The 15086-nt window shown below is 47.3% G+C and overlaps 1 protein-coding gene across 1 annotated transcript in view; it reads right to left on the reverse strand.

The window, feature by feature from the left end:
* The window catches only part of PITPNA (phosphatidylinositol transfer protein alpha), a 40577-nt gene that overhangs the window by 14940 nt on the left and 10551 nt on the right, over positions 1–15086 (reverse strand). The window contains exons 4-10 of the mRNA XM_028109235.2: positions 11689–11780; positions 7399–7406; positions 6273–6347; positions 4661–4744; positions 2482–2559; positions 2220–2330; positions 1262–1384 (exon numbers count right to left, since the gene is read on the reverse strand). Of these exons, the coding sequence (XP_027965036.1) occupies positions 1262–1384; positions 2220–2330; positions 2482–2559; positions 4661–4744; positions 6273–6347; positions 7399–7406; positions 11689–11780 (571 nt within the window). The remainder of the gene's footprint in view (positions 1–1261; positions 1385–2219; positions 2331–2481; positions 2560–4660; positions 4745–6272; positions 6348–7398; positions 7407–11688; positions 11781–15086) is intronic.

A 15086-nucleotide genomic window follows, 5' to 3' on the forward strand; every position in this document is an offset into this window, starting at 1 on the left:
CATTCTCTCTCTCAAATAAACAAATAAAATCTTAAAAAATAAATAAATAAATACTTTATAAAAAAAAAAAATCTACCATTTCCTGAAGATCCTCAGTTGAAGAATCAGGAATTGTGTCCAAAATCCTGCCACTTCCCTGCCAAATGCAGCTGGATGAATAAGCAGAACATCTGCCTGCCACAGGAGCTAAGGAAGGAAGAACTCCTGGGCCACATCTGCACCCAAGACCAGCACAGTGAAGCGGGGGCCCCATGTGCACTCAGGCCTGGGTCTCGTCTGAAGCACTGCTGTGGAGCTGGGCAAGGCTGGGCACAGCGATGTCTGCCAACATCTGGCTCCAGGCCAGCCCACGCAGGGCAAGGAGGGAGAAATGGATGGCAGTTATGACACAGAGCTTCCTGCCTTATTCTTAGCCCCGAGAGGGCAGGAGGCCTCGAATGGCGTTTAAGGGAGGAAGAGAAGCCAAGTGCTTTAGAGCTATGGCTCTCACCCTGTGTCACCTGCAGGCTGTATGACCTTGGGCACGGAGTGGACTCTCGGACCCTCTACCTCCTCATCTGCAGGGGGCAAGAACCAGTGCTGTCTCCTCACAGGTATGGCGGGGATCACAGGAGATGGTGTATGTAAAAGCCCTTAGAATGGTGCCCTCACACGGTAAGGATTTGAACCTGACTTACTGACAATCTCCTCAGAGTGAGCCTCACAGAGAAGCATCCCCAAATGAGATAGGAGTGTTAGGCCTTCAGCTCCCATGGAGCAGACAACCTTCCTCCTTGGATCCACGCCAAGCCCTCCCTTCCCCCCCAAAGAGCCAAGGGTCCAAACTCTAAAAATAGCTCAAAACAACCTTACAGAGTAGTTAGTTGTGTGTGACCTGCTGCCGTCCTCTGTGGGTGACATGCATGGTGCTCACGAATCAGGTCAGACTGCCTCCTCCCAGGGCCACCTCCAATCCTGCAGCCCAGCAGGACTCCCCCACCCCACCAGTTCTGAAGAACCACTGCAGAGTTACTCACTTGGCATGCAGCACACTGCCATATTTGTCTCTCTGAATATGCCAAGACCTCAGCTAGACTGCAAATTCAGGAGCACTAGCTGTTCTCTTCCTTACGGTTCTAAACTACCTGGCACCAGCCTCACTCGCGCGGACACGACATGTTCCTAGAGCCACAGGCGGTGCCCTCATGAACTGGCCCACAGGACAGTCTCCTTCATGGATTTACTGAGTCGAGAGCCCAGTCTCCTCCAGGAGCCCACTTACCTCATCCAGCTGTCTCTTCGTCTCTTCTTCCATCCTTCGGATGTCGTCCATAGTCAGGTCAACCCACTTATCGAGCCAACAGAACAGCTGCCTGTGGAAGTTTGTAAATAGACGCCTTTCTTGCTACAAAAAGGAGGAAACCTAGTTAGAACCCAGAAGAGAGAGGCCACTGTGGCAGCTCCCCTCCCCTGATCTCCGTGTCGATAAGCCCACTTTCTTGAAGGGGCGGGGAGGAAAGGTGCCCGGCTGGCTTATACGGACGAGCCCACAGGTCCCAAAAGTCAGTGACTTTTGCCCTCATGTGACAACAGGTATCGCATCAAGAAGGAGGAAGCTCCTTGGAAAGGATGGGTACCTGCCTCACAGCTAGGCCCTGTGCCCCAAATGCTACCAAGACAGGCAGCCTACGAGCTCACGGTTCAGCCAAGGCCCAGAAACAACTGTGCCAAGTTCCCCTCTTGTCCCTGGAGCCTAAGGCCAGGTTAAAACTGGCCAACATCTATGAAAGGGGGCCCAAGAGCAAGGCTCTAATGCATCAGAGAAAAAGCTGTAAAAATGCCTTAGGTCTGTCCAGTTCAAGAATTCAGGGCACTGGAGAATTTGGTTCATAGGACCTCTTGCCTTTCGGCTTCAAGAAAAGAGAAAGACTGAGTTGTATCTGCAGTTCAGTCATAGTAAACCCTAGATTCCTGTTTCCTTTTTTTTTTTGGCTTCAGTTTCCTTCCCTGTCACATGTGGTGCCCCTGGATAGACGGTATTAAGCTGCAGGACAGTTCAGTGAAAGGGGAAGTGGGGGTCTGGGAAATCAGACTGAAATATTCTGACGTCAGCCACCGTTGGCCACAAGTCACGTGGGTTGTATGATCTTCTCTTGTTGGGCAAAATGCACCCCCACCAACACATACACACACATATACACACACACAAGCACGGGGAAGGCCTCACCCTGGTCACTTACCTTATGTATAAAATTTTCCACTTTGTTTTGCAGGCCCCACCACTTGAACTTGACAGTAACCAGTTTGTATGCACACATGTATGGGCAGTCTTTCTGATTTACAAGTTCTTGCTGTATTAGAGACACACATATAGGCAGGCAGGTAACTGAGAGGGCCGACCTCTGGCTCTCCCCTAGCCCACCCTAGCCACTTCCTTCCTCCCTGGGGAGAGGTCTGCCCACACTACACCCTGCCCCCCGGTGGTAAGGGTATGGACTGCACCTTCCAATTTGGGCCCAAGGGTCCTCGGCCTGTTTTGATAGATTTAAATTTAGCTGGGTCTTCCTCCGCCTTGTAATCCTGAGAGAAGTTGTAGAATTGGAGTTGGGGGAGGAAGGGAAAGAGGGAGAGAGAGGGAGGGAAAGGAAGGGAGAAGGAGGGAGACTGAGATTAGATCTTTTCCATCAGAGTACACTTCATACCAGTCTTGAAACTGCTGGTATAGAGAAAATATGGGAAAGTGTTATAAACAAGAGATAGAACTGTTTACATTTGCCTCAGAGGAGAGTTGTGTGATTTTCTCTGCCATGGTTTGCTTTCAATTTTACCCATATTAAAGCAGGCACATACTTCCACTGTTAAAAACAGAGATTTTCAACCCAGGATAAGCATCCAAATTACCAGGGAAAGCTTTTTCCAAATTCAGATTTCTGGGCCACTCCACCTAAAATCCAGCGAGTAAGAATATCTGCAGGTAAGGGCAGCAGAGTTTTTGTTTCGTTTTGTTTTAAACCTCTGCAGGTGATTCTAAAACATGGCCAGAGATGAGAACTAGCTGTCAAACCTGAAATCTCATCCAATCTCCCTCTGGCGCTTTTTCTTTCTTTTCTTAACTGACTTGTTTAATAAAATCATTACTGGAAATGTCCAATGTATAGAACCTATCCGTGTATAACTGTCAGTCTCACTTCACCTAGTTATAATGTAGCCAATGCTGGGTGTGAATTAGCCCTAAGGAAAGTTTAATCTTTGGTGTTCTTCTGCACTGACTAATATGGGCTTAGGAAAAGCAAACTTACTATGATACCTACTTAACAAAAATACTGAAAAAAAACAAATCACACACACACAGACACAAGTTATAAAGTATTTCCCAAAGCTAAGAAGATTTTCTATGTGTACTTGGGGTGCCTGGGTGGCTCAGTCGTTAAGCGTCTGCCTTCGGCTCAGGTCATGGTCCCAGGGTCCTGGGATCGAGCCCCGCATTGGGCTCCCTGCTCAGCAGGAAGCCTGCTTCTCCCTCGCCCACTCCCCCTGCTTGTGCTCCCTCTCTCGCTGTGTCTCTCTCTGTCAAATAAATAAATTAAATCTTTAAAAAAAAAGATTACGTGTACTTAAAACAAATAAACCTTTTGTGTCAACTATACTTAAACAAATAAAACACAAATAAATTAATTAAATCTTCCCCACCTCTCCTTCTCTCTACTCACACAAAACAACCAGAGTTGACAAAATATACAAAGAGCCATACTCTCTGTTAGCACTGCTGTTTGAGAAACATTTCGCTATGTTCAGTGTGAGAAAAGCCAGCAAGCTGCACATTTAGGATATATTCACTTCGCTGTATGCTGTACTTCAAAAAAAGGTTTTTGAAAAATCCACTAACTTTTGAGGGTGGAAGTGAGGATATAGGCAAGGAAAACACAAGATGGTTTTCCCATCTTTTTGGAAATGCACAAATCAAGATATTTTAAGCGCAGAGAGAGTGACTCCAGGAAAGAGGTATCATACCCCTGGGACATGGAGAGCAAACACTTACTCCCCACCAATGGGCAGAGAGCCAAATTCTTCTGCCCTGATCCCAACGGGCCTCTGTCAAGTAGGAAGAGTACTGAATGAGCAGGAACCTAACCTTTCCTCCCTAAAGGAATACTTCCAGGGAGCACAGCACTGAGTAGGACACACCTGGTCCCTGCTCCCTCCAAGTTCACGGTCTAGCAGAGGCTGTCCTTTTCTAGGTGTGTACTACCATGTGTTACTCTGAGAATCCACCACCAACTTCTTGAGAGCAGGGCATCTGTCTTTTCATATATTCTGCTGGAACTCACAGAATATGGTCTTCCAAACATAACAGGCAGGATGTTTTTTAATTACTGGCTTGGAAAAATGAATGAATTTGAGAACTAGTTTCAGGTTCTGTCATTTTGGCTGAGCAAATTATCCTCAGCACCTACACTGTCCGGTGATAATTTCCAGAAACCAAACAGGCCACTATCTTCCTGGTGGAATCCCCAAGTCAAGACAAGAGAATTCTTAATTCTAATTTAAAAAATAAAACAAACAATAGCCAAGAGAGAACTCCCCCTTTGAGCCCAGTTCGGTATGGTTTCCTGGTTTCTCTGACACTTAGAAGTCATTTTTGTATTTCGAAGGGCTCATTAAACAGTGCAACAGTTCCTACCTTGCTAAGTACTTGGCTTCGATCTGCAATGTCTATATATATGGCTTCCACGTGTTTCCATGCCTCAGGCTCCAGTTTATGCACCTGCAGGAACAAGAGGACCACGGCGTAGTTTTTGTCAGCTACAAAGCACCCTTTATCCAGAATGAAGACCCAGGAACAGCTATTCCTGTAGCCATAGATGTGAGATTCCAACCAGTAAAGAATTACACACAAAGTTATCCAAAGGAACGGGAGGAGAGTTTTAAGTAGATACACATGTGAGAACTAATGCTCTGATTTCAGCAGGCCAAAACACTCAGGGCTGCTTACAGCACTTACGTTATTTCCATATGTTCCCCTTTGTAAGGGCTGACTACAAACATTCATGGACATACTGCCTGTTTAGCCACAGACTGCTTCCTTTGATGCCCTTTTTTTTTAAAGATCTTATTTATTTATTTATTCATTCATTCATTCATTCATTCATTTGAGATAGAAAGAGGGTGAGTGCACATGCATGCATGTGAGCAGGGGGAAGAGGCAGAGGGAGACGGAAAAAGAATCTCAAGCAGACTCCACGCTCAGCATGGAGCCCAACGCAGGGCTCAATCTCACGACTCTGAGATCATGACCTGAGCCAAAATCAAGAGTCGGACGCTTAACCGACTGAGCCACACTGGCACCCCTACTTTGATGCTTTTAAAAAACTTTCTCTTGCTTACCTTCCAGCCCCTCCCAAATAACGCCACCACTACCAGATTCCATGCACATACAAATATCCACGTACAGATTTTTCTTTTAAAACAAATGGTAGCACATACACACACTGTTTTGCATCATGTTTTTTTCACTGAACAGTCTATGTTGAAGACTGTTCTCTATTGGTTCTTTTTAACGGCTGCCTAATATACCACCGTATGGTGTGCCACAGTTTAACCATGTTCTACTGATGGGCTCTTCCACTGTTTCTCATCTTTGGCTACACAGAGAATGCTGCAATGAATCTCTTTGTGGATAAGTTATTTCATACATGTGAAAGCATAACTACATGATAAATTCCTAGGTGTGGAATTGCCAGGGTCAAAAGGGCAGGTGCATTTTAAAATTGAGGAGTTATCATTGTGCTCTATAGAGGCTGTACTCTTCGTGTTTTAAAAATACAGTTCCGGGGAGCCTGGGTGGCTCAGTCGTTAAGCGTCTGCCTTCAGCTCAGGTCATGATCTCAGGGTCCTGGGATCGAGCCCTGCATGGATGGGGCTCCCTGCTCAGCATGGAGCCTGCTTCTCCCTCTCCCACTCCCCCTGCTTGTGTTCCCTCTCTCGCTGTCTCTCTTTCTGTCAAATAAATAAATAAAATCCTTAAAAAAAAAAAAATACAGTTCCTCTGTGCCAAGAGTTGCATTTTAGACCAATCTTAGCTCTACGAGAAGGCCCTACAAGGAGTCTTTGGAGATCATGTTTTGCAAATAGAGACAGAGCAATCCCATGCTGGAGAAAGGGTCTAGGCACAGGCTGTTAAAACAGGACCACAGAGAAGGCCCCGGGACAGGGAAGGAGAAGCTCCTGGGCAGAGCCTCAAGACCCCACCCTGCAGCCTGGAAGTCCCTGGGCTCTTGGGAAGCACTACTTACATTCTCCTGGGTGCCAAGATCTGGTTTGTGCCAGGTTTCAATTTTAATCAGAAAGTCTTCTTTCATGTATTCATTCTGCAAGGGAAAAAACACCTTACAGTCACCAGCCTCAAAGTTGGAGAGTAACCATCTCCCATTACTGATCATAGGTGGTTGAGAGACTCTGGCCTCTGCCTTACAGTAACAGCTAACTGGACTAGGAGCCCACGATATGCTAGGGGCACATTCTCTTGTTCAATTCTCATCCCAGCCTGCGAGGGCTGTAGTAATATCATCCTCATTTTACAGACGAGGAAAGTGAATTTCAAAGAGGGGAGGGCACCTGTACAAGGCCACAGAGCTGGGCCTCAAAACCCTATGTGTCTGACTTCAAAATCCATGTATTTAACCACTCGACCATCCTGCCTTATGCACAGAGCACTAATGATTAACACGAGAAGGAATGGTTCACCAGCGCCCCATCCACCAGCCAGCCTTTCATTGAGGCCTGAAGTTCTCTTCTCGGCAACTGAACCTCTGGTGCTTCCTCCCTTAGTGCTGTTTAAAATGTGCTACTCGGAAGGAGGAGCCTATTAACCTCTGAGCTCCTCAGCCGGAGTTAGGTTGACAGAAGCTGCTTCCATTTAGCAGTAGGGACAGGCACCTGGATGAGGGTGCCGAAGAATGGAGAGAAGGGGCGATGACACAGGGGGTGGAAGCAGAAAAGACACCTTGCTGACTTCTCAATTTTGCCAATGGACAGTGCTCCCTGGGGTCCACAGCTGCACATGTGGGAAAGCCACAATCGGGTCAGCTGACCTGGTTTCAGAAACCCCGAGAAGGCATGATGTGGGAAGGGCAGGGGAAAGTCTCGGGTCATCCTGCACGCGTGAGCCCCACGGTCCTGACTGCTGGACCTACAAAGCCACATGCCAACGCAGCTTAAGCAAGAGGCCACTATGCCAGTTAAGAGATTCCTCAGTAGGAGCGAAAGGGTGAAGCTTCAGGGATGCCCGTCTCCTGACAGAGACGAATACCCAGGAACCTCCAGTGCGGTAACATTTTTATTTCTTCTTTTCTTATAGATCATTTAAGATCCCCCCCACATACATACCCGCGTTGCCCCCCCCGCCGTGAGAATTCTTACCGTAATAACTGCTCCAAGACAAGGACATGGAAAGAAGAGAGAAAAAGATTAATGAGGCTGAACGAATTATCTGCCCCTCACCCCCAGGGACCACGGCAGAAAGGAGTTCTCCACTCCCGGCGGCTTAGTCCACAGTTGCCTTTCAAGCCCCGTGAGTGCATCTGGTCCCTCAAATGCACCAACCCTCAAGCTTCCCTCATACAGAAGTCCCCAGAGACCCAATCCGGAATTTCATTAAAGCGATGCCACTAGAAGTCCCCGAGATTCTCTCCAGCTGGGCAAGGAAAGGGGACCGGCTCTGGTGCGCCGAAGCACCGGGACCCGCCACTCTGCCGTCAGAGCATCACCTGCTGTCCCGCCGCCTTCTGGGGCCCAGAGAGGGCACTTTCGGCCAGGCACTGTCCATCTGCCTTCTGCACGCTTCCTCCCACTGTAACCAAACCTCGTGCCCTCTGCACTCCTGCTCATTGTAATGAGACCCCCTCGGAAAGCACAGTTCAATTATTTATCAGAGAAAATGACTGCAGCTCTAATGTCACTGGGGAACAAACCAGCTCTCCTCCTGACCCCAGCCTAGATCACTCCGTACCTCTGAATTTAGGACTTATCTTAGTCTCTGATGGACGTCACACGGCCATACTGGAGTTTATGGGGCTAACAGTCAAACTCCCTAACTCCAAAACTGAAACTAAGGTTACCTCTGAGATTAAGATGAGGAAAGGGTGAGATATAAGGGATAAGGTCCGCCTTGCAGAGAAACAATCCGAGAGGCTACTAGTCATTTCCCTGTAGCCGATGAAAGATACTTCGCAAGAAAGCAGCAGGTTAGGATTATAACTAGGTGGCCTACTGAAGTCATTGCCCCGTTATCAGCTTGAAGAAAAGCAGTTAACAAAAAAGGAAATGGTGGGCATACTATTCATTGAGTGGGAGGCCAAGGAGACCAGGTCGGCAGAAACTCTCCCGTGCTGCACTGGTGGCCGCAGCCTCGGGCCACCTATGTGGCCCAGCTAGCAGCCCCATCTCTAGTGGAGACCGCGGCGGCAGCCGGGCCCAGGTTGATGACACGAGCCACGAAGGTTCCCCAAGCAACCACCTGATGCTGAATCCATGTTCTCCAAGCAATCTTCTACTCTGGCCTCTGTAGGGGCAGAATATGCTAATCAGTGGACTCAAGAGTCTGATCATTTAAGCCAATGGGCATTTCCACCGCATGCTGGCACTCTGACTCTACCCTGGTTTCCCATGGAGAAGCGTTCACAAGGGAAGAACACCTCAATCGGCAAACAGGAACACCCGGCGTCATTAGTAATTCTGTATTTCAAAATAACTTAATATATCGGCATTTGGGGTTTTCATACATTCGTCATTCCTAGACCCTGAGAAAAGGATCCACTCAGTTCTGACAAACTAGATTTCTTAACCTATGAGGGTGCTGACTCTCCCTGGCCTTTAATGCCAACCTGCGGGACCAAACAATCTCCTCCAATCTTCTCTAGTCCTCCCTGTCCCTCCAAACACCTCTGCATTCAGACCATTTCCTTTTCTTCAAACTGCAACCCTAGGTACACTGGAGGAGTCTCAGGAAATCCTCTGCAGTTGGGAAATAGTGCTCTCCAAATAAGACTAATAAGGTACTGTAAAACCATGGCTTAGTGAGACTGTATTCAGGCCAGGGTTAAGGTTTATTTCCCTCTTCCTACTTGCATTCACAGGCCATGCCCCATCTTAGCCCCCTCCTCCTGTTACAACCCATCAGCATCAGGAGGCAAGAAACAGAAAGAAATAAGGTAAGGGGACAGAAAAGGCTGACAGTGAGCAGAGTATCACAAATCTGTTTTTATTCCACTCAAGAGTAAGGGTATGTGGACTTTTACCCTATGCTCCTTTATCCATTCTCGCCCCAAACTTTAATCTACTTCGGCCAAGCTAAGGGGTTTGAACGACTGATCTCTCTGCCACCAATCCCCAGAGGGAACTGGAAAGTAGCCTTCTTATTTCTATCTCTGAGTCTCAAAGAGCAATGTCTAACTAAACAGATCTAAGATTCAACATATTTGTTCTGTATGATGGAGGGTTCTCACCGTGAGGCCAGCACCCACTGAGGAAACCAACCTTCCCTCCCCTACTCCCTGCTTCTCCTCTTCACAGAATATTTAGAAATTATATTTTTCGTCTTTTTTTTCTTTTGGCCAAGGATCAGGACGATACGTGAAGGAACACTTGGCATCTAGAAAAATGCCCATGTCAGCTGTAGCACGCTCTCCCCAGAATTACACAGAGGACAGAGGCACTGAGGCATCTCTCAATCGGCATAAGCTCTGTATGCAGAACACTGACCCAGGCATGGAGGAGTCTGCGCTGTCTGTTTGCCTCCTTTATGCCAGGTTGGTTAAGGTTCTTATGACGCATGCTCAATGGCAACTCTCCTAGACATAAAGAAAATTCACCTTTGGCCCTAGACCAGACACACCCAGCCACAGTGCACACTGTCTTTTAAGACTGTGTGTGCCTGCCTCTTTTCCAAGAATTTAACAACTTCCTGGTCAATGTTAAGGGAGTAGCGATGTTTGCATTTTCAGCTACATCAATGAAACTCTAAGTGTTACACATCCCAGGTTCCACCCATGATTGTACATCTCCTGACACAAGGTTCTTGAACCTCTGTAGGGCCACTGAGGATTGGAGACAGCAATGACTGTGCTCTAGACTTTAGTCGTTCCCAAAGTCCACAGGATAAGGACTACATGGGTGGAGCATCCTCACCAGATACAATCTGGGGAGTCCAACAGATAAGGCAAGTGTAACAGTACACATAAGTAGAGGTTGGCAGGAGGGCCCCAGAGCCAGACTGTCTATGCTGACAAATGTGGGCTGTCTAGGGGAAAGGCCGCTCAACTCACAGCCAAGCTCCAGGGGACCTCTAAGGATATAGATCAGAACTAGCCCTGAAGACCTAGGAATCCTAAAAAGCTAAGAGTCTGAACTACTCAAAGGGAACCCCAGAATGTCTAGAACAGAAAGTTCTCTGCCTTCAAGTCTTTCCTTTCCAGAAATTCTAGATAGGAGAGTAGCCAAGATGAAGACAATAATTCCACCCCTACCCCCACCTTAAATTATAGAACATGCTGGTTTTGTGTAAGCCATCATTTCAGGGCCCTTAGCAGTGACCCCCCTCCTCCTTGTCTCCTGCCCCACAAATGTGACATGTACATACTGTGTTATATATTTAGGGGATAGCTGTTTCTAAATCCTTTGTCATAAAGAAATTGGGCTTATTTCAGCTTTTCCCCAACAAAATCAGGGTTTCATTGCTACGTTTTCTGGTGTCAGGCCTGGCCCTTCCCCAGGGCAAGAAGGTCACCCTATAGGTCCTTTCCTATCACTGCCTTACTCAAGAGTTCCTTGGCCTCAAAGCTGCTTTCTAAGCCAAACCCAAATATATTATATTAAACTGGAAATTTCAGTATCTAACAATAAATGAGTGGTTTAAAAAGATCATAGTGCTCTCATAGAATGGAATACTACACAGACATTACAAATTTAAAAAATAGTACACTACATAGTGACAGGGAAAAGACTCTAAGTAAAACATGAGCAATTTAAGAATTAGTACGATTTGATCTAAAATTTGTCTTAGGGGCGCCTGGGTGGCTCAGATGGTTAAGCGTCTGCCTTCGGCTCCGGTCATGATCCCAGGGTCCTGGGATCGAGTCCCGCATCGGGCTCCCTGCTCAGCAGGGAGTCTGCTTCTCCCTCTGCCTCTCTCTGTCTCTCATGAATAAATAAAAATAAAAAAATAAAAAAATAAAATTTGTCTTAAAAATGTGTCTGGACATAAACACGTAAGCATTAAAAAAAAGGATTAGCTAAAAAGATACCAAAATGTCAACACTGACTATCTAGAAATGGAAGAATCCGGGGTGATAATTTTCTTCTGTTTGTATGTATTTTCCACAATTTAAAGAGAGCACACTATTTCTGTAATCGGTAAAAACAATCATATTTATTATTCTATTATATAGAACCAAGAAGGGCTGGTTCTGTGCCATCTCAGGCTGTAGCTACTTGGCGGTTCCTACCCAGATGGCCACCAAACTGAACTAGACAACACTGACACTCACCACCAGCCCGAGGGGGGTCCCCAAGCTCATCCTTTCATTGACTTCATCTGGAAAATGAGGGTGGGACACAAAACCCTAATTCACAGCCACCCTTGGAGCCTACTTGACCACACTCTGCATCTAGCTTGGGGCCCAAACTCCAGCTTCCAGCCAGGTCTGCACTTACCAGTTCTGCAGTAAGGGTAGGCATTCCACGCTTTTTCATGTATATTTAGGGCTCCCTCTGGGGCTAGCATTCGAACAAACGTGGGCACTTTGCTGTGGTAAGAAAAGGCAGTTATGAAGAGAAATGAAGAACAGAAAAGACAATGGGCTTTTACATCACATTCTTCAGGCCATAACTCCAGCTTCTTCAGTGGGGTTGGCAAGCAAGTTTCCGTGCGATAAGCAGGTTACTCTTTTGTGCGAGAAGCTTCCTGTTGGAGCCTGACACCCAAACTCAGCTGCCTACTAACATACCCCCACAATTCGCCCCAGGATCTCGCCACCCATCAGGGAGAGGACGGCAGGTGGGACCCTTGGCTACTGGCCATGGCTTATCAGGCCTTACATTATCATGACCCATTTTTCCCCAGCTCACCGGGCCCAGGGTTATACTACATACTGCCAAGGATGGGACACCTTCAAGAGTGGACCAGTCTAGGTTTATGGGCCACAGGGGCTGGCTGATGGACTTGGAATATGGGATCCAAGATGATCTGATCTGCTGTCATCAGTTCTGGGAGGCCACGAGGGCCTCAGGGCTATCTGTCTCCCAGGACAAAATATTTCTTCTGTTCAATTCTTTTTGTCTCAGGTTACAGAACAGCATGTATAGTATGAGCCTTTTTTTTTTTTAGGATGCATACGTTCCTCTTCCTTAGTTTTTAACTGGTAATCTATGCAGTCTTTAGTAGGCTCCAACAATCTCATCAGCTTTAGTGCCTGAGGCCTATGACAAAAGAGCTAAGCCTGGCAGAGAGCTAACGCAGGCACTCGGAGCAACCCTCTGAGATTCATTCACTCACTGCCACACTCATTCAAGTAAGTCTTCCTGTGTGCCAGGCAGCAGGATACCTAGAGAAATCACACAGACGTGGCTCCTGACTTCATGGAGCTTACATTCTAATGGGGAGTCTACCTAACCAGGCAGAGGACAGCACTGTGTGTGCCACAGCGGGTGAACACTGGGTGCTGGGGGGCAGAGCACTGGGAGAATGCGGTGTGGGAGGCATGGTGCGTGGGGAGGCTCCTCAGGGAGAGTAAGAATTAAATGAACACACAGAGTAGAGCGTGAGTAGGACTGAGCGAGATAAAAGGATGGGAGTGGGGTGGAAAAAGCTGGGAGAGAGGGAGAGAGAAGGTTGGAGTAGCTCGTGTAGGTATGAGGCACAGAATGTAAGAGAACGTGCAGAGGCTAGGTCATAAAAGATCTTGTAAGTTAGGTTAAGAAGGAGTCTGGACTTCATCCCAAAGGCGAAGGAAAGCCATCCAGATCCATCTAAGCCAGCAACAGATCTGTCTTTGGACAGAACACTCGAAGTTGTGCAGAGAAAAGGAAAGCAGGGAGTGCGGTCAGGAGGCACCGTAGTCACCCAGGCAAGAGATGACGGAAGGAAATGGAAGCGCTGGAGATACTAAGGAGTCAAAAGGACTTGATCTGATGTGAGGGATGAGGAAGAGTGTGGTGGGGAACCCATGTGTCCGATGGCAGCAACTAGATGGCTGACAGGAAGGCTTTGATCCTAATGAGGAGAGGTGGTCAAGGCGCTCAGCACCGTTGTCTTCTTTTTTTAAGATTTTTTTCTTTTTTAATTCATTTGAGACACAGAGATACAGAGAGAGAGCAGAGAACATGAGCAGGGGGAGCGGGAGAAGCAGGCTCCCCGCTGAGCCAGGAGCCCAACATGGGGCTCGATCCCAGGAGCCTGGGATCATGACCTGAGCCGAAGGCAGACGCTTAACGACTGAGCCACCCAGGTGCCCCAGCACCACTGGTTTTGATTTGGTTTTTGCCGTTGAGGGTTTTGGGGTTAAGTAAAGAGTAGTGGTGGCAGCTCAAAGTTTACCCGCTCTCTTTTAAGGAAGAGGGTAGACAAGTCCCACCCTCCACAGGTACAGACCTCCTCTCTGACACTTTGGTTGGACCAACTGACTCGTAAGGAAGCAACTGGCCCCTTCTGCCAACCTCACTATCGGTTTGCAAAGTCCTCTTTAAATAAACACAAACGCACTGTGGGAAAGGCATGTCCTGAGCCTTATTCTAATCAACTGCTAATGGCTTAGTAAGGACTGGCTGGCAGTCAACTCACAGTAGGGATGCATGAAGACAAAGAGGAGACACGGAGGGACAAGAGCACAATGCAAGAAAATGGGGTCATGGTGAGACTTCCCCCACTTCACAGTGCTGCCCTCCTCCCGGCTCCTGCTCTCACAAAATCCACGACCTCCACAGCCTAGCACGACCTCCACAGCCTAGCACGTTTACAGCTCCAAGCAGCAGGCTATGCTAAATCAGGGATTTTGCCAAATGAAAATGAAACTGGTTTCATTTCTAGTCAGTTCAGTGACTAGAAATTAAGACCCTGGTTTATGTTGCACAGCAATGTGAATGTGCTTACTGCCACTGAACTTAAAAAATGGCAAAAAAGATAAAAGGGGGGCTGCCTGGGTGGTGCAGTTGGCCACCTCTTGGTTTCGGTTCAGGTTGTGATCTTGGGGTCTTGGGATCAAGCCCCTCAGCGGGCTCTGAGCTCAGCACAGAGTCTGCTTAGGATTCTCTCTCCCTCTGCCGGCCCCTCAACCCGCTCTCATGCTCTCTCTCTCTCAAATAAATAAATCTTTTAAAAAATGGTAAAAATAAGGGTGCCTGGGTGGCTCAGTCATTAAGCGCCTGTCTTCAGCTCAGGTCAGGATCCCAGGGTCCTGGGATCGAGCCCCGCGTCGGGCTCCCTGCTCCGCGGGAAGCCTGCTTCTCCCTCTCCCACTCCCCCTGCTTGTGTCCCCTCCCTCGCTGTGTCTCTCTCTGTCAAATAAATAAAATCTTAAAAAAATAAAAAATAAAATTAAAATAAAAAAATAAAAAATGGTAAAAATGGTGAACTTTGTGTTATGTATATTTTACCACAGTTAAAAAAGATTTATCACGTTTATTTTTTCCAGTACTGGATAGTTTCTAAAACTAGCTTGGTTCAACTTCCATTCAAGCTGTTGTACATATGTATTTTTAAGATTTTATTTATTGTCAGAGAGAGAGAGAGAGAGCACAAACAGAGGGAGAAGCAGACTCCCTGCTGAGCAGGGAGCCCGATATGGGACTTGATTCCAGGACCCAGGGATCATGACTGGAGCCAAAGGAAGACACTTAACCAACTGAGCCACCCAGGCTGGTGTATGTTTACTATGGCTTTCAATGCCGTTTTTGTCAGCTTATAGTCTACTGAAATATTACTGTTTCAATCCAGAGATTCAGCAAATTTGTATGGTTTGCTATATAAATCAGACTCACTTTTAAATATTTATGCCTTTTGGGGCGCCTGGGTGGCTCAGTCGGTTGGGCTGCTGCCTTCGGCTCAGGTCATGATC

This window comes from Eumetopias jubatus, unplaced genomic scaffold (assembly GCF_037043125.1).
Source record: "Eumetopias jubatus isolate StellerSeaLion01/CBP00866 unplaced genomic scaffold, mEumJub1_p1.0 scaffold_10, whole genome shotgun sequence".
Classification (NCBI taxonomy): Eukaryota; Metazoa; Chordata; class Mammalia; order Carnivora; family Otariidae; genus Eumetopias; species Eumetopias jubatus.